Source organism: Melanostigma gelatinosum (assembly GCF_949748355.1).
Source record: "Melanostigma gelatinosum genome assembly, chromosome: 18".
NCBI lineage: Eukaryota > Metazoa > Chordata > Actinopteri > Perciformes > Zoarcidae > Melanostigma > Melanostigma gelatinosum.
Window position 1 is genome coordinate 8,207,940 of NC_136651.1, and position 26,241 is coordinate 8,234,180.

Genomic DNA, 26,241 nt, shown 5'->3' on the forward strand with positions numbered 1-26,241 from the left:
ATACATTTTCTACCCCTGATGTCTCCGTGAAGATGCAAAATGTTGACGTTGCTGATTCATTTCCTCTCACCGCTCTCAATAATCACACACACAGATGATGAGTTCTTCTTCGTTGAGCCAGATGCCAAACTGTCCAAAGTGGCCCCAGAGGGATGGAAGGAGGATCCTAAGAAGAAGAAATCCGATGTGCCTTTTAATCTTTTCTTACGCATCAAGTTCTTCATCGATGACGTCAACCTCATACAGTGAGTATATCTTTTTGTAAAGTGACACGAGTTTCTTTGTTGCGGAACAATGGACCCATGTGGTAGCATATCATGTTTAACATATCCAAACATGTCTGTATTTTCCTGTATATAACAGGCACGCTATGACCAAACATCAGTACTACTTGCAGCTGAGGAAGGATATCTTGGAGGAGAGGATGCGCTGTGACACGGAAAATGCCGTGATGTTGGCTTCACTGGCACTGCAGGCTGAATTTAGTGACTACCAACCTGAGGTACTGAATCAGTCAGCTAACACCACCTGAACTACTGGTTTAAACTGAATCTTTAAAATTGTGTAATCGTCATATCACATTTTCTTTTTTTTGATATTAGGCATCAATGAGGCATTTACACATGTCTTTCAGACAATGTACATTGCATGTGAAGATTTTCAGATGATGCTCATTTTTGTTATACACATATAGAAGTTTTTGTTTTAAATATTAGTATTGCTGAATATAGAGGTAAAGATCTCTTTTGTGAAATGTTAAACAAACGGAAAATTATGAAGTTGACCATTGGTCTCATTAACTGCATCACTCGGGGCTTTTTCATTTGGACATTTCCAATCATTTTGGTTGTGTTAATGCAGGCTTAGGTTTTGGCAAGGGTTCAAGTTGTCTCTCCAAATTGTTCTCGACTGTGCAGCCAAAATACAGACACTCCGGCCCTTAAGGACAAACATGACCCCATTGAGACCCACAATGTGTGATCCCACGGCCGTTACAGCATAACATCATGCTTTCTATCATATCAGGCAATCAATCTAGAGCCCTGGCTTCAAAGTTGTAGTTTCTTTTTAACAATTGTCCAACAAATTCAGCCATTTCACATGTTTGCCTTTTGGGGTAAATGCATTCTAGGGTTGTTTCTTCTGTATTATGGAGCAGTGCAGTGTTTGATGCAATAAAAAAAAATGTTCCAGATCATTGACATATCCAAGACTGTGAAATAAAGTCCCCAAGCATTCAGAAACGTAATATTTGGTAATTATGATCAGGAATGAAGTTGGTTAAAGATTCTATTCTGTGAAAGTGGAAATAATATTCATAATTTTACTGCATTTGTTTTAGAAGCAGGCGTTTTTGTCCGGGAGGGACATCAGTACAACCTTTTTTAAACTTCATGAAATGACAAATTGAAAAATAATGCTGTTAATCTCTGTTCCTCAGCTCCACGGGAAGACCTACTTCAGACTGGAGCACTACGTCCCGGTGTCGGTCCTGGATAAAGTGGACCAGACGACCATCAAGGAGGAGCTGCCCAGACTTCACAGCAACTACTATGGAGCATCCGACTCTGATGCAGAGTTTGAGTTTCTCAAGGTCAGCAAGACCAGAGTGTATCGGAATCACGGTTTCCGAAAGATGAACCAAGATATCTTCAGTTATTGCGACACAAAGTGTTTGTGACAAACGCAGTGAACATTTTGTATGCACAAAATACCAGGTGTTCCAGGAGAAGGTTTATAGAGAGTTTATGTTTGACAGCAAACAAAAGTGAACCAAAATGAATAATATCATCACATTGTATGTAGTCAGATGAACATCTGTGCACTCGTATTGGATCACTGACCCAATGAAAGACCCTTTTGTCTGCATGAGAAGCTCCAGTACTCTATCTGCCACAAACCACGTTCGCCCTCTGACTCTCTATTGATTGTCTTAAAGGTGAGCCAGAGGCTGACGGAGTACGGTGTCCACTTCCATCGGGTGCTTCCTGAGAAGCGCTCCCAGACGGGCATCATGCTGGGAGTCTATTCCAAGGGAGTGCTCATCTTTGAGGTGCTTAACGGAAATCGTACCCCGGTGCTGAGGTTCCCCTGGAGGGAGACGAAAAAGATTTCCTTTACAGTATGTATTTGTCTTTATTATCAAAAATAAAACGATGTATTCTCTCTAGTTGGTCCTGAATTTCACTGAAATGTTTACCTTGTCACCCTGAAGAAAAAGAAGATTTGCCTTCAGAACACATCAGATGAGATTAAGCACCTGTTTCAGACGGACAGCAATAAGACCTGTCAGTATCTGCTCCAGCTCTGCTCTGATCAGCACAAGTTCCACCTACAGATGAAGGCCCGCCAGAGCAACCAGGAGCTTCAAGACCTAGGTAGGAGACAAGTGAGCATCAACACAAGTGCGCAGTGGTCACATAACACAGTCTCAGGCTTAGACGGAGGGGAATTTTTGGCCAGTAAGAAGTTACATATTATGACAGAGATGCTTTCACACATTAGGCCCGAAAGTGTCGTATCATGTGTCCAGAAAAGGGCAAACCTCCTGATGACGTCAACGCTAAACTACACTGTTTCTAGCCGCAGTTGCATGTGTCAGCCATCCCACGTAAGCTCTCCGGATAATAGCTGGTGCCCGCTCATTTCCTTCTGTTAAGATTTCATTTTGTTTCAATGACTTCACATACAAGTAGTTATTCTACCTGAATAAGCTCCGCTGCTTTCAACGGACATCAATATGCTTTCTGTCGTTGCTCATGTGCATCATCTAACCCGTCTATTGTTTATCTATTGTTTATCTATTCTAAGTGGGCAATAAGTGAATCAAACGTGTGGGCAATTTTTACAGTTGATTTATCTTTTTCATGGTACCTTGGTTTGTTAGATTAGTTTCACTTGGCTGAACATCAGAACAGCTTTGCCTTCATCACGCTCCAATACTCCCACCCGATTATAGACATAAAGTCAAAACTAAGTTAATAAGTTGACCGCCAAGAAGACTGACCATTCCATTAGTTCTGATGATTGAGATGGATGACTCCAGAGAAAAAAAAAACATAATGGTGCCGAGGACAGTACCCACTTTTTCAGTCTTGACAATAATTACTTCAGACTGCTGAGTAGATGTCACAGATCAACACTTTTGCTTGTTGGGGATTTCCCTGCTTTATCTTTTTTGATTCTTTTCTGTTTTGTATGTCTTTTCTGGTAACCAGAGAACAGCCCCTTGAGCAGTTTGCAGTATTCCCTTGACCCTCGGAGTGGAGACACAGTGGGGAGGACGGTGAGCTCGGGCAGCCTGGCCCTCAGCTTATCGACGCGCTCCAACCCAGACCACCTCAAGAGGATCTCCTACTCAGAGGTGGCCCTCCACAAGGCACCGTCTGGCCCGATATTGGTCCAAGATGAGCTTCAGTTTCCGGGTTTCAATCCATTGGCCTCAACCACTTCCAATCCGCGGATAATGAGCCGCTCCCACCACAACCTCGACCAGATGCCAGAGTCTCCGGAGCTCCGGCCAGCAGAGTCATATCGTGGACAGCCGCACATGAGGATGAGTCGGGCACCGCCCGGCCAAGTGGCCCCTCACTTCCAGCAACACCAGCGAGCCAGCTCAGACACAGACTCCCTCTTGCACCAACAGGACAAGTGAGTTGAAATACGTGAAATGTGACGCAAAAGCCTCAACACACTAGTATGTGAGAGAAAGTAGTTCAGAGTAAAATCTTAGTGGATGTTGTAAATGCTGACTTTCTTTGGTATTTCATTACTTTACCATTCATCAAACTTTGCGGGAACTAGAATATGTTTTGCTTTTATACGCCTTTTCATTTTCCCTTTAAATCATATTTCATGCCCTGTTAAGGAAATGGGATCTTGTGTTTATTAGTTGGCCCTCTGTAAAGTCTACAGTGCCAGAGCCTCCAAGCTCACTTCAGCACAGGCTAAGGTTTCTAAGTGAGGACTTGTGACTGGGATTAAAGCTCTGCCTAACACCACAGAGACACAGACAGCTCGACCTCAAGCCTCTAATTAAACCTCTGGGGGGGGGTGTGTGTGTGTGTGTGTGTGTGTGTGTGCGCGCACACTTGTGTCTGTGAGATTGTTCTTACCAGTGTGTGTTCCTATTATAAATCAGGAACAACCCTGCTTTTCTGTCAGTTGCTCCCTCTCGTGTCGGTTTTACAGATGACATATGTGACGCTACACAGTTGTTGTTGTTGTTTTTTTAACTCTTTCGTTCTCCTGATGCCTCCTCAGGCTAAATTATTTACCACTTACCCTCTCTCCTCCTCAGGTCTTTTGGCTCGGTGACCCACAGCAGCCCAACCTGGAGTCTCGGCACGTCCAAAAAAGAATCGGACTCTTCTTCCACGGAGGAGACTGGCCAAGCATATGTAGTCGGTAAGGATCTGAAATGTACATCTGTGCTTTTATAAATCAATGTCATCTTAATTGTGGTGGAGACTCTCCACACTCGCTGTGATTAATCTGATAATTCATCACAATGATTAATATATTTCTCCAGCAGTTTGGGAAAGCAAGTAATTATGGCGAACGTGTATTCTGAAGGCGAGCCGTTAGATCTAAAACAAAACTGCAGTGTGTAATTTGAGGTCAGGCTACACTGTAAAACAGGCGGCACAGTTCACATTCAATACTTTGCATGTTTGGTATCGTGTTACCTGCTGTGCAGTAGCTGAGTTCCAACATAGGGAACATTGAATTATTATGGTGTTAAAATCCCTTTTTAGTTTACTGGCATCAATGCTCATCTATATTAGAAACCAGTTAATCTAGTTTCCCTGGTAAGACTGTTGCAGTGTGCCAGTTGAAGCACAAAGGCAAAATATTAAAATGATTCCTCATTGAATTACAGGAGCAGACTGACGACAAAATAACTGCAACAAATGCTCTATTTTAGACTTAGTTTTTTAGTTTACTTCACGTCGTATAATATTCTCGTGAAATGGTCTGATCATGCAGGGGGCTTGTGCATGTGTTGATTAGTAATTGATGACGATACATGTTTTTGTGAATATTTCCTGTATTACTGTCTGTAAATGGGCAGAGAGGCAGACAAGACAAGTTTACGTTGTTCTGTATAATGTACAAAAGCAAAGCCCAGCCTCGCTGATCTCTTGTGTTTCTGTTCCCAGGTGTCAGTATGCACAGCTCCTCTGGGCCTTCATCCCCGTCCTCTATTAACGGTGCGTCTCAACATATCTTTCCCTTCCCCAGATACATAGACACTGGATGTCCACGCTTTGTATACTTTATAATCTCAAAATGCAGAAAAACATCCCACCGCTCTCTACCGTCACTCATTTTGTAACGTTCTGAATCCCGCCCTTTTTTCAATCTGTTGAACCATGGTACAGCCAAGTATGGATATATGAAAAAAAAAAAAAACTTGTGTTCTAAATCACAATTATAGAATGCAGAATTGAGTCTCGGTCCTCTCAGTGCCTCCTGCCTGTGGAACTGGCCCCGGTCCCACCACTTAATAGCTTCATGCTCGGCACTGAACTCGTGACCTTCCCTTTCATCCGAGCTTAACCCGCCTTTTCAGGCCCATTAGCCAGCAGTGCTAAAGCAGTAGTCCTTCAGCAACACTGTATGCCTGCCTGAGCTGATTTAATATTTGCAGTGTAGATATACTAATCCTCTCAGAATGGCCTGCTGTTAAATTAATTTACCAGAATTACGATGATACCAATCAGAAATAACGGCGCTAATGTATTAACTGTATATTCTGGTAAATATAACAAATGTAATTTGTCCTTGTTCCGCACAGATTCACTTAAGAAAAAGCTCATTGCCTTACCGTCTCTAGAGAGAGAGATCACAACTGTAAACCTGAAGAAAGATGTGAAATATGGCCTGGGTAAGGGTCCACATGCAACAAGTATTCCTGAGATGTTTTGTGTTTGATTGTGTGTTTACATCTTGTGTGTGCTTGTGTGGGTTCTCTAGGGTTCCAGGTTGTTGGAGGGGAGAACTCTGGTCGGATGGACCTTGGCACCATCATTAGCTCCATTACACCTCGGGGTCCTGCTGACGTCAACGGCTGCCTCAAACCTGGTAGGCCGGTGATTTGCTGCCGCTCTTCCTCTCGTATGGCAAGATTATGACGTTTGTTTTGGTGTCCGCTGTGATGATAGTCAGCAGTGCTAGCACATGTGTCACAGTTGTAATGTTGATGCAGGTGACCGGCTGATCTCAGTGAATGATGTGAACCTTGAAGGGCTCTCTCACGACACCACGATTGACATCCTCCAAAATGCTCCTGATGATGTCACTCTGGTGGTGTTGCAGCCCAAAGAAAGCCTCTACAAAGGTAAAATTACCATTTTTTTTGTTTTGTTTTGGTCACATCTCGTGTTTTCTCTTTCGTCCACGCTTGCAGACTGTTTATCTTCCTTTTTTTGACAGAATCTTCTCCAGGCTATGTTCCCTATCAAGCCAAGTCTGCATTAAAGGCACTAAACTCTGGCCAGAGACGAGAACTAGACTTTGATACCTCGACAGAGGAGCAGGTGGGAGCAGGAAGCCCCAGCCCTCCTCTCCACGGCGCCGGCACACCGCCATCCTCCTCCTCCCTCGTCCACCAGCACCCCAGCCTCAGTTCTCAGGACTCCAGGACGAGCAGCGTTGCTGAAATCAGCCCACCCCCTGCTAATGGAGTCCACCAGTGCCTACAACGAGCTAAAGCCGCTGCCACAGCTGTAACCGTCGCAACCGCTGCCCAACATCATAGACCAGAGCCTAACATGGGTTTGGATCCTGCGCCACCGGCTCTGCCACCCAAAACTAGAAAAGCGAAAGTGTCCGACGCTCCCAAAGTTTCCGAGCACTCTGACTGGGGCGATTCGGACATGGATGAGGAGACTTATTCCAGTAGTCAAGAGAAACTCAAAGTGAAAGAGGTGCGGCCTTTGTGTTTATGAATTCATTGGTTTTATACATCGTCCCACAGAGTAGTTGTCTACTCAAGAGATCTACGAATCAAAACGCACAAAAGGTTGTTGTTTTTTATCTTCGTGGAGCAAATTGAAATCAAACTTTTCTTAAAGGAACAGGATAAGATCTTCCACAAACAAGCATCACGCTTTACCTTTCAGATGCTTGGAACAACAAACCTGTTGTGTGTGTGTATGACCTTTGCCTAGCATTACATGTGCAATATGAATGCAAGGCCCTTTGTTACCTGTTCACTGCATGTCACCCCCTGGAAGTAATATCTGCTCAGTTCAGCTTCCTCACTCCGCCTTGATCCCTTTTTTCTCTCTGCATGTTCCAGCTTGTGATAATTCAACTTAATACCCTGTTCTCTGTTTGCAGGAATACATCATGGAAAATGTAAATGCTAATGCCCCAGGGGTCAATAGTCTCTGTCCAGGAGAACTATTTGACGTTGAGCTGTCTAAAAAAGACAGCAGCCTGGGCATAAGTGTCACGGTACTGTTCGGCAAGGTTTTCACCCTCTCTTATTGTTTTGCCCCTTTCCCTCTCATCCCGTTGTCTCTCTGTGTTTACATGTTTTGCTTGGTTGCGGTCTGCTTTCTTAACGCTGTATGTTGTCTGCTCTGGAAGCTCCTGTGGAAATATTGTCCACCTAATTATTTTTGCACGCTGCCTTCTTTTTTTGATCAATAAGGACTTTTCTTTTGATTTTTTTTAAAATAAAGTCACCCAGTGATACCTTCACAGTAAGGACCATGAACATTTTAAACAGGACTGGTTAGTGAGCTCTCTTTTGGCTTCCTACACGTTTGTTGCTGCTCCTTTTACTGATTGACGATAACAAATCACGTGATTGTGTCGGTCATGTGACCAGGGTTGCTGTAATAACTGAATGTGTATGAAATTAACCATGCGCTTCACCTCAACAATAAACCCATCATCAAGACTATCATTCATAACCAAATGGACACGGAATAGAACTTTACATTGTCTTTGATTATTAGGATTTAACATCTCAATGATTTTGTCAATAACATCACAGTGGAGGATTTTTTTTCATTTTTAAACCAATTCAGAATTGTGATATGATAAAGGCTTTGTCTAACTTTGTTTATTTAGTGGACATTCCATTATTATTTTGTAGGCTGTGCTTTGTTGTGGCACTTTTGGAAAGTAATGTCATTCCAAAGTTATTCCAAGAATGAACTATTGAAGAATCCACCGACACAGACGGGATACTCAGCTGATGGCATTTCTAAACAAATGGCCACACCTGCTCTACTTAAATCTAAGCCAGTTATTTTGTGTGATGTTCACACGGGCATCAACAAACACTGATGTCTGGTCAGGTCACCAAATGACAAAATCTATATACGTTAAGCAAACTACAGAATGAAATGCAGGGAAACTTTGGTCCTGAGTATTTTTGCCAAATGTACTTCTCTTGTGAAGTTTGGTTGATATTTTCACAAAGTAATTGTCTTCGTATAACGTGCAAAACGTATTTATGAACCCACAGTAAAGACAAAGCATTTATCATTTTAGCAATAACACCCAAAATGAAAAAGAACCTCCACCTTCCCGTCACCCCCAAAAATACATAATTACCCATTTTCTCTTTGGCTGATTAGACTAAGAGGTGTGTTCATTTGTTAGGGAGGAGTCAACACGACTGTTCGACATGGAGGCATCTACGTCAAAGCCGTCATCCCCAAAGGAGCTGCTGAGCTCGACGGGAGGATACAGAAAGGTGACGGCCTAAACGGCGATGTTTCAAATGATGACGTCAAATAGAATTATGAACTGAAGATTTGTATATTTGGACTCTCAGGTGATCGTGTGGTGGCTGTCAATGGAAATAGTCTGGAGGGAGCCACTCATCAGCAAGCAGTAGAAGCGCTCCGAGATACTGGGCAGGTGAGGGCTGACGTTTGACAAGCGGTTTAATTGCTGCCCAGCTGGCCGCTAAGTACATTACAGTCATTTAGCAGATGCTTTTATCCAAAGTCACTCACAATTCACATACATACACAGTAGGCACAGCTATGGGAGCAATGTTTCGGTCTTGCTCAAGGACACATCGACATGCGACTTTGTTGGGGTTTGAACCACCGACCCTCCGATTGAAGGACGGCCCTGCGCTCCACTTAGCCACAGTCGCTCCCCAAGTAAATAGCGTTCTCCCTCAGATGGTGCACTTGTTGCTGGAGAAGGGTCACCTGCCTGCAGACAGTGTCCATGCTCCCGTCACGCCTCAGTCCACGCGACAAACTGCAGCCGACGGCCAAGACCAGACCAAGAACAAAGAGCAGCCACTCGAGGTCAAAGAAAAGCCAGAGTACAGCTTTGTTACACGAGGTGAGGCGGCCACAGATGGTGTTTCCTTGTTGATTAGTAACACAAGTGTAAATTAGGTACCATTAATACTGTCATTTTGAAAGATACCCACTTGATTTGTGTAACTCAGACTAAGTGTGTATTTCATTTCAAATTACTTTGTCCCTCCACCGTCTATACATTCCTATCCTGTGCAGGGTCAGAGGGGCTTTGTTGGCCAAGAGATCGAGTACACCCTGGCCTGGACACAACAAATCAATAGAATCTGCATGTCTTGGTTCCCACAGATAATGTGTTTGACGTGCGCCTGCTGAAGAACACATCAGGTCTGGGCTTCAGTTTCAGTCGCGAGGACAACATCCCCGACGAACCCCCCGGCTCCAGCATGGTGCGGGTTAAAAAGCTGTTTCCTGGCCAACCAGCTGCAGAGAGCGGTCGCATCAAGGTGGGCGACGTCATCATGCGGGTCAATCAGACCCCCCTCAAAGGACTCTCGCAACATGTAAGTAGGATATCTCTGCAGTCGCTGTGGCCACAGGCTCTTATAAATGGTATAACCTCATTTATTTGGATCTGGTCTGGTCTGTCCTCTCATTCCTTCACATAGGAGGTGATATCAGCCTTGCGAGGAACAGGACAGGAGGTGACTCTGCTCCTCTGTAGACCTGAATATCATGTCCTACCTGAAATGGACACTTCAGCTTTGGTGAGTCAGTAAATAATGTTCCTTTTTGTCTTGCAACTGCGGTGTGGACATTTCAAGGACCAGTAACTGGTAACTCAATTGAAACTGATTTCTTCCCAGACGCCCATGTCATCCCCCCGAAAGGAGCTGGTGACCCAGGCAGAGTCCAGCCTGAGCTTCGGCAGGGCAATATCTCCTCCGGGTTCACAAGGCAAGAGGAGTCAGGCCCTCGTGGAGGACGCCCTGGAGAGGCTGCTGGTCAAAACCCCCGGCCGACACAACAGCTACAGCGACAGCACTGACGGGGATGAGGAGGTGGAGGAAGCCTTCAGCACCGGCCCCGTGGACCACAGCAGGCAAAGCTGGGAGCGGAGTGTCTACCACACCCCCAGCAGCAACCTGGGGCTGGAACGCTACGACAGCACTGGTCAACTGGACGACACCATCAACTCAGGCTTCTACTCCCCAAACCTGTCGATGGCGAGTTCGGACCTCAGCAAGAGGTACTTGAAGAATGTTTAAATAACGGTCATATCATCCACATTCATTGTATTCTCTGATATTTCATAATTGTGTCTTTGTTGTCTGTGCAGGTATCCTCCGTCCCCCGTGACGGCTAATCTGGAGCCGTCCTCCCTCACTGCCCCAAGCCCAGATCCCCTGCCTCCTCCACTGCCTCTGCCGTTAAACCTCACCATGTCCGGCAATGGACAGGACATGGAGGACTTTGGCCCGGTAAGGAGTGAGGAAAGAAAACTGTGGATCTAAATGTTTTAAATGTCGGGGAATTTCTCTAATTGAGATGCATCTCTGTTGTTAGGAGGTAGAGCTAAAGGTCTCCTTGGTGAAGTCAGACAAGGGCAGCCTGGGCTTCACCCTCACTAAAGGTAATGATCATGGCTGTTACATCCATGACATCGTCCAGGATCCAGCCAAAGGAGATGGAACTCTGAGGCCCGGGGACCGGATGATTACGGTACAAATTCACCCTTATTCCCTTAAACTGGTCACAGTTTACGATCTGTTTCAGCCTCTGTTGTTGGTGCATCAAAGTAAACAAAACGACTGTGGTTTTAAACAACAAAAGTGTCTCAAGCAAACGGGCGTGTCTCCCAAATTGTCGATCGATTCCTTTAAATCTATAAAGTACGAGTCGTTTATTTCTTTCTCCAGGTGAACAACACAGATGTGAGCAATATGGGCCACACCGAGGTGGTCAATCTTGTGCGCACGGCCCCTCGTGTGGTTGACTTGGTGGTAGGGAGGGTTCTGGAGGCTCCCAAGCCCCCCATAGAAGCCCACCTGCTGCCTGACATTGGCTTCAAGGGCAGTCAAGAGCCACTGGGTAAGAAACGGCCCTCATGAAAAAAAACATCTCCGGCACTTTTCATAGGTTCCCAGAAGCTGCATCCGAAAATAAGTACTTCAAGTCAAGTCTTGATTGTTTCACATCTTGTTCTGTCGCCAGGGTTGGTGCTGGATGGTGGCTGTGACAGTGTATATGATGTCTTGTTTGTGAAAGACATCGTTCCCGGTTCAATGGCCTTTGAGGAGGGCAGCCTGAGACCACTTGATCTAATCCACTACATCAACGGGGCTCCCACGCAGTACTTGACTCTCAGTGAGAGCACCAGACTGATGGACCTGTCTCTCGACGACCTCGCACTCAAAGCCACGAGGTAGTCTAGAAAACAATGACGTGTGTAGCCTGTGTGGAATCTTTCATGCTGAGCCTGTAAGTTGTTGCTCTGAATGGCATTACAACAAGTTATTTCATACATTTTTCTTTTTTTTTCCTCAAAGGGATGGACAGCCTGTTTCTACCGGGCAGAAAAGTGTCTCTTTTCTGAACAACAATGTTAGCCTCAAGGTTTCCTCCAGCATGAATGGTACGTTTCAGATCTGTAAAAAAAACGAAAACAAATGCTGAGTGTGTCTATTATTTTACGTATCATTGCAACTTTGCTTTCTGTTTAAGGGTTTCTTAAAGGAGAAGATCTAAGAGATACAGAGAGTCTCGCAGCACTTTGTCCTTTAGAGGTAAGTTTAGAAATACATTTTACTCTTAATTCCATGTTGTGCTTTGCATCTGAATTAAGAGACAATTCCTATCACAATAATATCGTGAATAGTGTGACTTTTGCCATCAAGCTTTGCCTCAATAGCGACTTCACTACCAAACAGTTGTCTACACATGTATTTGTTGAATATGCAGGAGGAGATCATACATCTGGATCTGGAGAAGCTGCAGTCAGGAGGTCTGGGTTTCTCTGTGATTGGAGGGGAAAGGGGGATCTTTGTCAAGTCCATCACACCGGGAGGAATAGCAGAGTCCTCGGGCAAACTGCAAGTAGGAGACAGGCTGCTGAAAGTGAGTTATATTTGACATCTGCTTGATTGAATGCATATTGTTCATTTACTGTTTAACTTTCCGCCGAATGCATTTAACGGCTGACCTCTGCCCACGCTATGAACTTTACGCAAACGAAATAACAAATACTGCAAAACGTTTAATCTGCTAAACATAGTTTTTCTTCGCGTATCAAAGATTGTGATTTTTCTTTGCAGGTGAATGAGGAACTAATGACAGGTGTGTCCCACACCAAAGCTGTCACCACCATCCGTAAAGCTAAAGGCCTGGTGCATCTTATAGTGTCCAGACCGCCAGACCAGAACCCCAACACATACCTGGCCTATCTGCCCATCAGCTCTGACAAGTGCAATGGAAACACAGGTACAAGCGGAGACGCAAAGCATGGAATCGCTACGTGTTTTAGAAAGGTTTTGTGTGATTTCGTCTCTTAAAATCATTGACGAAGATGTAATTCTATTGTATTTTTAATAATCTGACCTTTTCTCTCTGCAAACTCTCCTTTATGTTGCTTTCAGATCTGAGTGAGGACAACGGAGCAAAGACGAAGCCGTTTTCTCTCCATGATGAGCTGAAACCTGGCGGCGGTCCTCCCATTCCACCAACAGGTAACATACAGGCTACAAAGTGGACTGAAAACCTCCGTAGAACCACGTTTAATGTTGTTTGATTTGAACAAAAATAAATGAACTTGTATATGAAATGATAAAATTGTTAACTTCACAAACTCGACTTCATTGTCTTGTTTCAAAGACTATGAAGATGATCCTCGAGGACACAGAAGAGAGACGGAGCACAGCGCAGAGCTTTCAGAGGACACAGACTGTGATGGCTCTTCTTTACCTGAAGACTCCCCCGTGGTACAAATCCAATCCATCCAACTTGATGAAGCAATATGCAGCTTCAGTTTATTATATATATATATATTCTTTAATTCTTTCAAAATAGAGTTCCAGGAAAGTGGAATGGCAAGAGGAGAACGTTGACGATCCGAGGAATGAAAAGTAAGATTTTGCTTTTAGGGTTTGCACTTGGGACTGTGAATACATTAATAAACATCTCACTGGTTATGTGTTCGAATCAACAGCTATCTGCAAATGGGTGCTGGGCAGCCAGAGGAAGATGAAATCACATGGGGAAGTGATGACCTGCCAATTGAGAACATGAACTCTAAATCAAGAGATGGTAAGAGCGACTTTGTATTTTACATTGGAGTGTAAGATGTGAGTTAAAGTTACAGGTGATGCGGCAATTTGTAATTGGGGTTAAAGAGGAAGTGATTTCAGATTTGTCTTCGCTGACAAAAACATTTTTGTGCCATTAGTTTTGTAATTTTGAATTATGTTCCTAATTCTGCTTCAACTGTTTCTGCCCCCCCCCCCCCCCTCCAGACGAGCCAATCATCACAGAGGATGAGCTGACCTCTTTGCCCCTCGTCAAAGTGGTCCCTGATGGCCAGTACACAGGACAGAAGCTCAACACTGTGGTCCGCATGATGAGGGGGCTCCTGGAGCAGAAGGTCCCGCTGCAGGAGTTTGATGTAAGAATCTACTTTAAATTGCAATTACTGTGAATTGTAATTCATTTGATTTTCTTTTTTTTTTTCCTTCCTGGCAGAATCTTCAGAATCTCCAGCCGCTGGACGACTGTTTGATAGGTCAGACGAAGGAAAACAAGAAGAAGAACCGCTACAAGAATATTGTTCCTTGTAAGAAAAGTCGCAAATGTTTTTTGATGAATTTAGACACTGAAAATGTTGGACATAATTCTATTGTTTTTTTTCTTCTTTTTGTACAAATCTCTTCTAGTTGACACAACTCGAGTTGTGCTGGGCAAAGACGGGGGCTACATCAATGCCAACTTCATCAATATGTCCGTGAAGGATGAGAACTATATGTACATCGCATGTCAGGGTCCCTTACCCACAACTCTGGGGGACTTTTGGCAAATGGTCTGGGAGCAGAAGTCTAATGTGATCGCCATGATGACCCAGGAAGTAGAGGGAGGGAAAGTGAAATGTCAGCGGTACTGGCCGGACACACCGCGGACCGCAGAGATGGTGGACGAAAGGTTACAGATCACGCTGATCAAGGACCAGTTTCTCGACAACTTTGTCATCCGACTCATCGAGGTCAAAGATGTCCAGGTTGGTTTGTTTACAAATTTAAAACGTTCCTACACTGTGAACAGACACGTTAACCTGAGAGTTTCTCCTCCCTCAGACCAATGAAATACAGCGTGTAACTCACCTGAACTACACGGGATGGCCGGACCACGGGACGCCCTCACAACCCGAGCAGCTGCTCACGTTTATCTCCTACATGAGGCACGTCCATCGATCGGGGCCAATAGTCTCACACTGCAGTGCGGGCATCGGTCGATCGGGAACCCTCATCTGTATAGACGTGGTTCTGGGTCTCATCGGTAAAGATGCAGACGTAAGCGGACGATCTTTATCTTGTTGATGAGGAAGCTTCTGTTTTTTTTTTTTTTAATTGTCTCTTCTGTGTTCAGCATGATCCCAATCTAATGAACGCTTTCTGTAGTTTGATCTTTCAGATGTGGTACGGAACATGAGACTTCAGAGACAGGGAATGATCCAGACAGAGGTGAGTTTTAATGTTTGATGTAAGAATTAAGCGACTTGATTCTTAAATGTTCTGAATCGACATCTCTTTGGTTCATTTTTCTTTCTTTTTTCTTTTTTTACAGGAGCAATATGTTTTCTGCTATCAAGTGATCCTCTATGTCCTCCGATGCCTCCAAGCAGAGGAAAACATCTCTGGATAGTAGCCATCATGTCGAGGCTGGCTGACTGTTTCAAACTAAAATGGAGGAGAGTTGACACAGGCAGAAATTGCCAAATTACACATGTTTTTAAAAAATGCCTTCAAATATCCAGTTCCTTGAGAGTACATCCTTTAAAGAAGTCTATATTTTTATGTTTGCTTTTTGAGTTCTCTCTCTCTCTCTTTGGCTGCTACTCCCTTTCAATGCATTTATGAGAACTGCTGATTGTATTTCTTATTGTCACCTACAAGAGAACACTAATATTTTCCCCCAGATTCTTGGATTTTTTTTAACAATTATGAAATTGATCAATGATTTCATATTTTATGTGGAACAAAATTGTACTTGTGTATTTTGAATCTTATGTTGATGCTGGAACATGCCTTGACAGAATACTATGTCAGTATTTGCTTTGTAAATCTATTATACAGTAATTGCTTACTGCCTGAGGAATTAAAAGTGTACATATTCATCTCCTGAAAATTAAACTGCCTACATCTTAAGTGTAATGTGGAGGAAAGTTTTATTAAAAAACAAAAACAAAAAAGATTCTAATATTTTGTCTTTTGTAAAGAGCGTACTTAGGTTGGCATCACTTTCCTCACTTTATTTATAGACACATGAACCTAATTCAGCTTTTCCAGCCTTGCTGACTAGCAAAACCACTGAAGATGATGAGGAAGAAAAGCTACAACTTGTGCACCTGTATAAGGGATGATGACTTGACAATTACACAACATAAACACATACATATACACAATACACTGCGCAGAAATGCATCAATGAGGCCTATAATGTTTAACTCTTGCTGAGGCTGACAGAGAAGTCAGAGAAGTGTTAACTTCTCATATTTGGAGCTGCAGTTTGTGATGATGAGCCGACAGTCTATACAAAGATTGAACATCTGAACCTTCATATTGTATTCTTCTGCCGAGCTGTTGGATTGGAATTCATATTTTACACATTTACACACAATTTACACAAATTGTGAGCCTGAGACATTTAAACATCTTCAGTTTTAGTGGACAGTTTCCCCCTCTTGATAAACTCTGTTTTACACTACTTTGTATTCATGTCACTGTAAAATGTTATGCTTCCATTAGCTTCTATGATAACATTGACATTGTTAGGTTTGTGTGGGTCGCTGCCCACGTTGGAATTGATGGGATGGAAAAAGCAGATGAAGCAGCAACATGGGCTTGAAGATGTCAGGTGTGTCCCCATTTAAATAATAGGTCAGAAGCTAAAGTGGTGATTAAGGGACAAATCTGAAAATATGTGGCAGAAGTAAAAGAACAAAGGAAGTAAAGGAAGATGTATGGTTTTAAAATAAGTACAGGGTCTGGAGGACGAAATGGGAAAGTGAATACTTGAGAGAAAAAGAAACAGTGGAACATGTTTTATTATATTGCAGAAACTTGCCCTTTAACCGATGTAAATAATGTAAGTACGAGAGATCCTGATCAACACACCAGCTGGTGGCGGTAATGCACCAATTCGTCGCCGATAAACCTCAAAGAAGAAGATCACAAAAGGCGGCTGCTGGGTTTGTTGACTTTTTCTGAGGAATGGCGGACCCCATGGCAGTTCGCTTTTCGGTGAATGGTAAGTTAGTTTATTGTAACTTGACTCCTTTATTTATTTTTTTAATGTGTCTGATGTAAATGTTGATATTCGCGGTGCCTTCGCGTTCCCTGGCGGACTGTTCTCTAGTGTGTTCGCCTCGGTGTCTTCTTCTTGTTCGGCCTCTCTCGTCATGGCTGACGGGGCGTAACTTCCCAAAGCGTGGGCTCACTTTACTGACAATATGTGTGCTCACTTTATGTAAATGCATCTAAATGTAATGTATGTTTTAAAATATGAAAAAAAACGAGTCTGTAGTTATGTGTGCTGCTTTAATTTTGTGTTGCTTATGGTTAATATTTTCAAATGTAGAGAGATGATCACAGCCTTTAAACTCAATTACATCACCAACACATATTTGTAGCAATTGCAAAAAAAAAACAAGATTATTGAGTCTTGAGTCGAAATTATGGAGAGTACTACAAAAAGAAGTGTTGATAAGTATCAGTATCGACATTTGTATCAATAAAATCCTGGCCCATCCATACATATTGCATATTATATTGTATACTGTAATTTGAAAATGGTACATTATGCGGCCTTAGACAGAATGTAATCATGGATCTAGGTAAGTCTAACAATCAATGCAAGTCTCAAATACAAGGGGCACAATAACTGTTTAGTCAGCCTCCATCTCTACACATGGACGTTATTCAGACGTACAGTATCCGTCTACAGTGTTTACGCTCCGAACTGTAATCATACTTTTGTGTCTTTGTCAGACTTCACTTCGACTGTCTCGAGCCACGCCGGCAACTCAAGTTCTGCAAATGCCGGTGACCCACAGCGCCATTCGGTTCATGCACGTTCGGTGGAACCCACGCAACGTGATCATGATTATTGCAAGACGGGCAGTCGGCAAGATGTGCATTATAAGACGACTCAATATAGGATGACTCAATATAAGATGACTCGAAATGATGACGTTGGAAATTCGTTTATTGATAATGACCATAATGCTTTGCACTACATCGGTATCGCCCTGGATGTATTCAACATCCTTGTGTCATCACTGGAAGGAAACACTCGCAATACATTTCCAATGTCTCTGCGGGATCAAGTTCTCCTGACGCTTATGATGTTAAAGACCAACTGTGACATTGATAAGCTGGCCGAACAGTTTCGCGTATCGGAGAGCATGGCTAGCAAGATCGTCTCGTTTTGGATTGACGAACTGGAGAAAGTTCTGCAACCTGTAATTCCGTGGCTTCCCAAAGAAACCATTGAAGCAACCATGCCCCAAGAATTTAGGAAGTACTATCCTAACACAACGTGTGTTTTACAGTTCTGTCGGAGCTATGTGCAAAAACCCCACTATTATGACACGTTGAAATACGTGGTTGGTGTCGCCCCATGTGGACTCATCATGTTCATCTCTGGAACTTATGAGGTGCACAGCAGTGAAAAAAGCATAACCATGGACTCTGGACTTTTAGACAAGTTAAATCCCGGTGATGTGTTCATGACACAAGGATATCCCACCAGAAATCAGCATCATGTGTCATCCACGACCCACATTGCTAGAGCAATCCAACATTTGAAGGTTTACAAAATATTATCACACGTTTCGAATAGCATGGCTCCTCAAATCAACAAGATTCTGAGAATATGTTCCGCTCTTGTCAATTTAAGGTACGATGTCGTCCATGACTCGCAGTAATTGAGCATGTGATCAACATGAGTGGACTTATTTTACATGGTTGTCAAGAACCGTCCAAAGAAATGGTGCAGTGTTAATCTCTGATGGTTGAAAAATGTTTTGGGAAAAGAACATTTAGGGAGTTGGGGAATTTGTGTGAATAGTTTTTGCATGTTTTATATTTATGTTACATTGTTTTTATTATATTTATTTACATTTTTTTAAACTCTAACAACTTGGAAGATGGAGAACAATACGTAACCACTCACATCGTGTAATGTCATCAGCTTTTTTTTGAATATGACGTGACTGTTTTTTACTTTTCTTGCTCATTTGCAGTAAAATGTACTGTGTCAAACATTGTTGCCCATCTCTTCATTCTTAAAACAGAAATGAAACGACTGTGAAGGCATGTTTTAACGTGACATTAAAAGAGTTGATTTACACATCCCAAAGGTATTAACATGTCATTCAGATTATTTTAGAATTGCAGATGTGCACTAAACCTTGCCCATTATTGTAATGTGTCTTTCATTCAGCTTGGACTGTTCTATTCATCTCCAAGCCGAGGGGACATACACCAGAAGTAAACTTCTCATGCTCCCTGTATACACACACAGACACATTGTAAACACTTCACTAAACATAGGAAGGATGAAAAATTTTGAAAACAAAACATTGCTATTTTTGGATACCACTCTGCAAACATAAAGTGAATTTTGTCCTGAAGGTGGCAACAGAGGTACCGCCATGCTTTTACAAGAAAGGTTTATCCGCAATCTCATGTTCATCTTTAGACAGAATGCTCTCTCAGCGCTCATCAGTCCAGTCTCAGTTATTAGGATGTTCTTAGATGAAGCTTTGACTGAATTAGTTTTTTTTCATCGGTGTGCGATGATTATTTTGCACACATTCACATCGAGAGTTGGTAATCTAAACAACGAACAGTAACACTTAGTGTTGTGACAAAGCGTGGACCACGTTCATACACAAGTAAACATATATGTACATAAAGTTGGACATGGCTAACATTATGAATCATTAAATCATTTAAACGCCCAAGAACAGCAGGGCATAAATAAATATGAACATTATCACTCTTCAATAAAAGCGGAAGTGACGATTATGACCGGAAGTTACGTTCGCCGCTGCAATTAAATGGCAGCCTACACATTTGCCACGCTTGCCCTGTAAACCGCTGCTTTTCTTAGTTTTCTCTCTACTTACTGGCAAAGACCCCTCTTCAAACATGTCCGGGCGAAACAACAACAAGCTGCCGAACAATTTGCCACAGCTGCAGAATCTTATAAAAAGAGATCCACAGTCATACGTAGATGAGGTAAGTGTTGTTAGCCAAACGCGCTAAAGTTGTTAGCTAGCAGACTTTCTGCAGTAATTAATCGCTATGTTGTTGTGCCTTCCACAGTTTCAGCAGCAGTACCGACACTACCAGTCCAACATTCAGATCTTCAAACTGCAACCTGACAAGCCGAACAAGGAGCTGGCAGAGCTTGTCATGTTTCTCGCCCAGGTACCGTGTTTAAGCTTGTATCCAATAGCGAGCTGCCACATACATATGGTGGAGTTTTGTGGTTGGATGTTTGCCTCTGAGAGTGGAAGTATTAAATGAGTAAATGTACTTTGTTGTATTCCAGCACTGCTATATTGTGTATTATCTTCTTTAGGTTGTGTAATTAAAGTTCTTCTTGTCATTCAGGTTGGCCAATGCTACCCGCAGCAGCTGTCCACCTATCCAGAAGAGCTGTCTGGGTTATTAATGAGTCACCACACAATGATACAGTCAGACCTAAGAATGGTGAGACTATAAGTTACTGTCCATGTTATGAGTTTGTTGATATTCATGCAAATTACATGTCTGTTAGTGTTGACATGTTTTTGTTTGTTTCCTGTCTTTGTCAGACTTTCTGCAAAGCGCTGATTCTTTTGAGGAACAAAAATCTGATCGACCCCACCGGCCTCCTGGGGCTCTTCTTTGAGTTGCTGCGATGTCACGACAAACTTCTCAGAAAGGTTGGAGCTCTGCACTGCACTCAGCCAACATGTATTCTCTGTCCGTGTAATCGACTAATCGTTTATTCGATCGACAGAAAAAGAAACGCCAACTTTTTAGATATTTGATGAATCGGCATGTCATTTTTAATGCAAAGATGGCAGAAAATGCAGTTTTCAGCCTCGCAAATATGGAGATATTAAACTGAATATCTTTGGGTTTTTGGATGACGAAACAAAAACTTTTAAAGACATCTCCGTGGACTTTGAGAAACGGAGATAGACATTTTAGACTCAACAATTAATTGCTAAATCTAGAATATAATCAGCGGATTAATTGATATTGAAAATAACTTAGTTGCAGCCCTATTATTAAATTGTTTCCATGAAATTGTAGCTGCACAATAATGAAGTCTGCTCTTATAATTTCTAATTAGAAGGTGAATTTGTTGACAACTTCCTGTACCAAGCTAATTTCACAGATTGTATTTATGCTTACCATGTCTGATTTCCTCGTATAGCAATGAATCTATAACTCTGACAGACGGACTGGCTTTTCTTCAATATTCATATGTTTAATTGTTGACTTGTGCTCTTCTGATGTTTCCCTCTTCCCCTTTTCAGAAGTAAACATTTGCTTCTCTCTCCCCGCAGACACTGTACACACACATTGTGGCAGACATCAAAAACCTCAATGCCAAGCACCAAAACAACAAAGTTAACACCGTAAGTACACACACTCTCACATGTTACGTTTTCATGTTTGACAACAGCAGCTTAGAATCGTCACCGCTCCCTGTCTGTGTGATGATGTGATATTGTTGTGTGTTTCAGACGTTGCAGAACTTCATGTACACCATGCTGAGAGACAATAACCCCATGGCTGCAAAGATCTCTTTAGATGTAATGGTGGAGCTTTACAAGAGAAACATATGGTGGGGTTTTGTTTGTACACTGAACTCACTTTACACATTCTTATTTTTTGCTTCTTTAGGCTGATTGTCTTTCTTTGATTGTGTCGCAGGAATGATACCAAAACGGTTAATGTCATAACTACAGCGTGCTTCTCCAAGGTTACAAAGGTATGTTTGCTCCCAATCAAAGCAATGCTTTGCTCATTATATTGCACAAGTGGCAGCCCTGCGCATTCTCACCTGCCTCTCTTCCTGTTTAGATCGTTGTTGCCGGTCTTAAATTCTTTCTGGGCAAAGATGAGGATGAGAAAAATTCAGATGATTCAGACTCAGAGGCAAGTACCAGAAATGTTTACAAATTATACCGTTTCTCATTCCAGAAGGTCATTTTTGTTTAATGCATATTTAAGATATGTGTTTTGTTAAGAATCAGTCTTGTCTTGCAGGCGGAGGGACCATCAGTCCGAGACGTGAAGGTGAGATACTCCACTGGCAAGAAAACCTCCAAAAACAAGAAGAAGATGGAAAAGGCGATGAAAGTCCTCAAGGTACCGCTCTTGTAACTAATACGTCGTGACTCGTATTGTGTCTTTTGTGTTCAAATTTATAAAGTTTATTGTTTTGACTCTGTTGTGCAGAAACACAAGAAAAAGAAGAAGGTGGAAGTGTTCAATTTCTCTGCTATTCACCTCATTCATGATCCGCAAGGTAGACTCACCGGTCTTCTCCACAACATCTGCAGCACAAAGAATTTGTTCAGGGTTTTTTTTGTGCAACAATTTACATGAAACATCTGTTTTTACAAAGATTTCTCTGAGAAACTCTTGAAGCAGTTGGAAGCCTCCAAAGAGCGCTTCGAGGTGAAGATCATGATGATGGAGTTCATATCCAGACTGGTTGGAATCCACGAGGTGAGTGACGTGGCTCTCATCAGCCAGTTTGGGCACTCCTTGGTGGCAGATGACTTGCTGTAGAACTGGCCCTCGTAAATATTGGCAGAATTTACATGAATAATGTGCAGGAGGAGTGTTGCCAGCATTTTTTTTTCGAGGATAGTACTCGGCAATAATGACATCTAAGCCGTTCTGACTGCCAGAGTTATGGGAATAATAATAATAATACTCTGTTCTTTTCCAGCTCTTCCTCTTCAACTATTATGCCTTTATTCAGAGGTTTCTACAGCCCCATCAAAGAGGTAAAAATAACTCCCAATTAAGTCAATGAAAGTGTTTTGACCTCTGTTGACGAGATGTTTTTAACAAACTGTTGCCTTTCCAGAGGTGACAAAGATTCTCCTGTGTGTGGCCCAGGCTTCCCATCAACTCGTCCCACCAGAGGTACATGAATATCCATCTATTCTGTGAGGATGTAACGTGAGGATTCCTGTATAAACCTTTTCACACGTTCCCACTTGTGCAGATCATCGAACCCGTAATCATGACCATCGCCAACAACTTTGTGACGGAGAGAAACTCTGGGGAGGTCATGACTGTGGGGTGAGTAGCAGCCGTGTCTGCTTTCTGGTTTCAGTTATCAAAAGTTTGCAGGGATTAAAATGTTCAAACCAGAAATACAAATTCCATATTTTTTTTATATGTAGCTCCCATGCCAAAGCTAACTTTACCTTAAATTCAACACCTTTTTGTATCAAGCATCAACGCCATCAAAGAAGTGACAGCCCGCTGTCCGCTCGCCATCACTGAGGACTTGCTGCAGGACCTGGCTCAGTACAAGATCCACAAAGACAAGAGTCAGTCTGTTTTTCAGTCAGTCTGTTTGTGCTTAAACCACAATTCTGGATGCACTAAGGAGTTGTGCATATATGTGCATGTATATTCACTCACAAAACGACATGATTCTGTCTGTATTTGCGTTCAGATGTGATGATGTCTGCCAGAGGACTGATCCAGCTCTTCAGGAGTCTTAATCCACAGATGCTGCACAAGAGGGACAGGGTGAGCTGAGACTTTTACTGAAAAACAACAACAACCACTTTAAAAATAACCCTTTTTTGTTGTTGCATTCAACAAATGTAAATACTTGTGCCATTTGTTGTCCAGGGGAGACCCACAGAAGCATCAACAGAGGCTAAGATCAAAGACTACGGAGAGCTGGAGGCTAAAGATTACATTCCTGGAGCTGAAGTCCTGGAGGTGGAGGAGGGGAACAAAGAGGGAGAGGAAGGCGGAGGTGAGCAGCTTTTTTTCTTCTTCTTATTGAATTTATAGGATTTGATTACAGGGGCTGAACTGGTCATAATCCAGTGTGTCCATGTGTGTATAGAGATGATTAATATTTGGCGCATTTTTCATGTTGTACAGCAGATGGCTGGGAGAGCGCCAGTATGAGTGGTGATGATGAAGATGGGGAGTGGGTGGACGTTCACCACTCGGCAGATGAAGAAACAGGAGAAATGGTGAGAATATAACTGATAGTTTATTCAATTTTATTTTGTATAGCCCAAAATCACAAATTTGCCTCAGAGGGCTTTACAGGCCGATGGTTCATTTTGTGTGGCATCTTGGTTTTAATATAAGAGTTGTGTGTGTGTGTAAGGCGGAGAAGCTTCAGAATATGCCAGTCGAGGAAAGAAAAGCCAAAGCAGCGGCGGTCAGCGGCAGCAGGCTCCTCACTCAAGATGACTTCAAGAAGATCCGTCTGGTCCAGCTGGCTAAGGAGGTCGACGGTGCACCAGGCAAAGGCCAGAAGAGGACAAATGTGGACCTCGAAGAAGAGGAGGACAACAGGTTAGAAAGCTGTTTGAACAAAGACCTTAAAGCATCATTTACAGAGATTAAATTGATTTATGTGGGGGGTTTAAGATGGGTCATACTGAGGTGTTTGCTTGTTTTTTTTCCCCAAATCCTTCAGAGGGGAGGTGCTGACTTTGAGGAGCATTGAGAAACTGCATAAGAAACGAAAGGCAGACAAGGAAACACGCCTGGCAACAGCAATGGTAAAACTCTAATGCTATACCTGTAGGGTGATTTGAACTACTCCGATAGTGAGTTACTCATAGATGCCAAAACACTGTGGACCCTGAAAAATAGAATCTGCACACGAGATAATGCCTCTAAAGAAGAGCCAAACCCTCGAACGTCACAGGTGGTAATTAAATATATGTTCATGGGAGCATTATCTAGCGTGAGGAATCTATTTTTTTTCCGTCTTTAAAATGTTCTTTTGTGCAGCCTGGAATATTTTTGTCTAGATGTGCGACTTTTGTAACTATTAGCCTGCTGATTGTGTTCTTGATCAATCGTTTGGTCTATAAAATGTCAAAACAAAGAGAAACAGAACAACTATAGTTTTACGATTACGGAACACTAAGAAAACCAGCAAATATATATTTTTTTTGGAGTCATTTTCTGTCGATCAAGCAATTTATTGATCAGCTAGCCATTTCAGCTCGAACGATGTGTTTTTGATTTTTCAAGGCGGGGCGGCCCGACCGGAAGGATTTTGTCAAGAAGCATACCAAGCTGAACCCACACGCCGGCACCAGCAACAGGGAGAAGAGGAAGACGAAGAACTTCATGATGATGAGACACAGTCAGAATGTCAGAACAAAAGGCAAACGCTCCTTCAGAGACAAACAGGTAGGCCACACCTGCCAGAAATAGCTGCTGTATTTGACTGTTTTAATATAAGTGGCATTTCAACTGGAAATATTTTTGATTTCCTCGTCCAGATTGCTCTACGGGATGCGCTCCTGAAAAAGAAGAAGCAGTACAAGTAGGACACACGGACATAATGTTATATTTGCTTCGTGGTGGCCATCGGACGGTGACGGTGACAAATAATATTGTACATCCTTCAAGTAGCTTGCTGGTGAACTGCATACATTTACTCTGCTCTGAAATAAAACATTTTTGGATAATTCTTGTGTGAAGGTTTCTGTGTGGGTGTAGGTCTCATTGTAATGTTTGGCTTCTCTTACTTCCATTGGCCTCCCACTGATCGTAGTTTGAATTCCAAGAAAATTATGTATTTCAGTCATTTAAAATGGTCTTGGTGTTCTTTTTGGATAGTTTTACTCCTTAGAGTTAGATAGTTAGATAAACAAAGTATCACCATTTATCTGAGAACACACTCCTAGTGATCTGTAAATCTTTAACCTTAAACTGCACATTTTTTGTGCCAAGCCTTTGTTCTAATCTGATCCCATTCAAATAAAAAGTATTAATAGAAAACATACCTTTTTGTTAAGAACTGTTTTAACACTGCTGCGATGACTGTTTCAAGCAAATTGTGATTTTTACAGGACTATATATTTTATGTCTATGGGTGTGGACCCCACAAATTATGTTTTGAGTATATGTTTTTTTTCATATTTGAGTATAACATCTGTCCACATTAATGATCTATGTGTTTACAGCTGAAATATGCAGATGCTGCACTGACAGTAAATGTAACTCAAATCAGGATGTGAAGGTGTTAATGTATAATTTTAGCCACGATTTGATTGGCCAATACAGTTTTATAACTACTGTAATTGCAGTCTAACATTTCCCTATTTTGAACATTAATCTGTAGTCTAGTGCCTTCTTTTTAACAGGTCAGTGTCATTTACTGGAACGCTTCTACAGGAAGGCAGAAGACAAAATAAGAGAAATCAGAACTAAAGAATGTGACACTATTTATATAAACTTTGACATTGTTTATCAATAGTTATTGCTTTCTGGAAATAAATGGCATAGAGCCCTTCTATGCATTACCGTATGCCCTCTGTGAAGTTTTTTGAAGAATGTGTTACACTTGGATGTTTCACTGATCAGCTTCAGAAACAAAAGAAGAGACCATCTTAATTAAAACTGGCCGCTTTTCACCGGCATTATGAGCTACTAGAAAGCATTTAATCTTGTTCTTTAAGCTGTTGGTCAGGTAATGCCTTAAAACTACA

At 42.3% G+C, this 26,241-nt stretch overlaps 2 protein-coding genes across 6 annotated transcripts in view; both read left to right on the top strand.

The window, feature by feature from the left end:
• ptpn13 (protein tyrosine phosphatase non-receptor type 13) overlaps positions 1-15,663 on the top strand; it is a 35,674-nt gene extending 20,011 nt beyond the window's left edge. For 2 of the 4 annotated variants that reach the window (XM_079290136.1, XM_079290137.1), the window contains exons 13-49: positions 95-245; positions 364-502; positions 1,442-1,594; positions 1,940-2,122; positions 2,216-2,378; positions 3,219-3,651; positions 4,301-4,407; positions 5,163-5,213; positions 5,801-5,890; positions 5,980-6,087; positions 6,212-6,343; positions 6,439-6,932; positions 7,348-7,479; positions 8,626-8,719; positions 8,801-8,886; positions 9,159-9,327; positions 9,594-9,808; positions 9,914-10,012; positions 10,112-10,494; positions 10,585-10,726; positions 10,812-10,967; positions 11,165-11,336; positions 11,460-11,670; positions 11,795-11,880; positions 11,970-12,031; positions 12,207-12,362; positions 12,560-12,725; positions 12,881-12,970; positions 13,116-13,222; positions 13,311-13,366; positions 13,450-13,547; positions 13,754-13,902; positions 13,980-14,070; positions 14,171-14,508; positions 14,585-14,800; positions 14,909-14,971; positions 15,075-15,663. In XM_079290136.1, the coding sequence (XP_079146262.1) occupies positions 95-245; positions 364-502; positions 1,442-1,594; positions 1,940-2,122; positions 2,216-2,378; positions 3,219-3,651; positions 4,301-4,407; positions 5,163-5,213; positions 5,801-5,890; positions 5,980-6,087; positions 6,212-6,343; positions 6,439-6,932; positions 7,348-7,479; positions 8,626-8,719; positions 8,801-8,886; positions 9,159-9,327; positions 9,594-9,808; positions 9,914-10,012; positions 10,112-10,494; positions 10,585-10,726; positions 10,812-10,967; positions 11,165-11,336; positions 11,460-11,670; positions 11,795-11,880; positions 11,970-12,031; positions 12,207-12,362; positions 12,560-12,725; positions 12,881-12,970; positions 13,116-13,222; positions 13,311-13,366; positions 13,450-13,547; positions 13,754-13,902; positions 13,980-14,070; positions 14,171-14,508; positions 14,585-14,800; positions 14,909-14,971; positions 15,075-15,152 (5,819 nt within the window). In that variant the 3' untranslated portion in view covers positions 15,153-15,663. The remainder of the gene's footprint in view (positions 1-94; positions 246-363; positions 503-1,441; positions 1,595-1,939; positions 2,123-2,215; positions 2,379-3,218; positions 3,652-4,300; positions 4,408-5,162; positions 5,214-5,800; positions 5,891-5,979; positions 6,088-6,211; positions 6,344-6,438; positions 6,933-7,347; positions 7,480-8,625; positions 8,720-8,800; positions 8,887-9,158; positions 9,328-9,593; positions 9,809-9,913; positions 10,013-10,111; positions 10,495-10,584; positions 10,727-10,811; positions 10,968-11,164; positions 11,337-11,459; positions 11,671-11,794; positions 11,881-11,969; positions 12,032-12,206; positions 12,363-12,559; positions 12,726-12,880; positions 12,971-13,115; positions 13,223-13,310; positions 13,367-13,449; positions 13,548-13,753; positions 13,903-13,979; positions 14,071-14,170; positions 14,509-14,584; positions 14,801-14,908; positions 14,972-15,074) is intronic. The other 2 variants (XM_079290138.1, XM_079290139.1) reach the window with 2 other exon arrangements.
• A 3,906-nt stretch (positions 15,664-19,569) lies between these two features.
• Positions 19,570-25,220, top strand: sdad1 (SDA1 domain containing 1). Of its 2 annotated transcripts, none has more exons than XM_079290059.1 (22): positions 19,570-19,753; positions 19,841-19,945; positions 20,132-20,230; positions 20,335-20,445; positions 21,079-21,150; positions 21,259-21,359; positions 21,449-21,506; positions 21,599-21,673; positions 21,785-21,886; positions 21,977-22,046; positions 22,146-22,249; positions 22,476-22,533; positions 22,617-22,675; positions 22,758-22,834; positions 22,991-23,088; positions 23,217-23,293; positions 23,399-23,528; positions 23,660-23,754; positions 23,895-24,085; positions 24,210-24,294; positions 24,776-24,937; positions 25,030-25,220. In XM_079290059.1, exons 1-22 carry the CDS (start codon positions 19,664-19,666, stop codon positions 25,075-25,077), a joined length of 2,067 nt encoding a protein of 688 aa, XP_079146185.1. In that variant the 5' UTR covers positions 19,570-19,663; the 3' UTR covers positions 25,078-25,220. The 2 variants fall into 2 exon arrangements, with proteins under 2 accessions (XP_079146185.1, XP_079146186.1); XM_079290060.1 differs by having other exon boundaries at positions 23,663-23,754.
• The last annotated feature ends 1,021 nt before the right edge of the window (positions 25,221-26,241 follow it).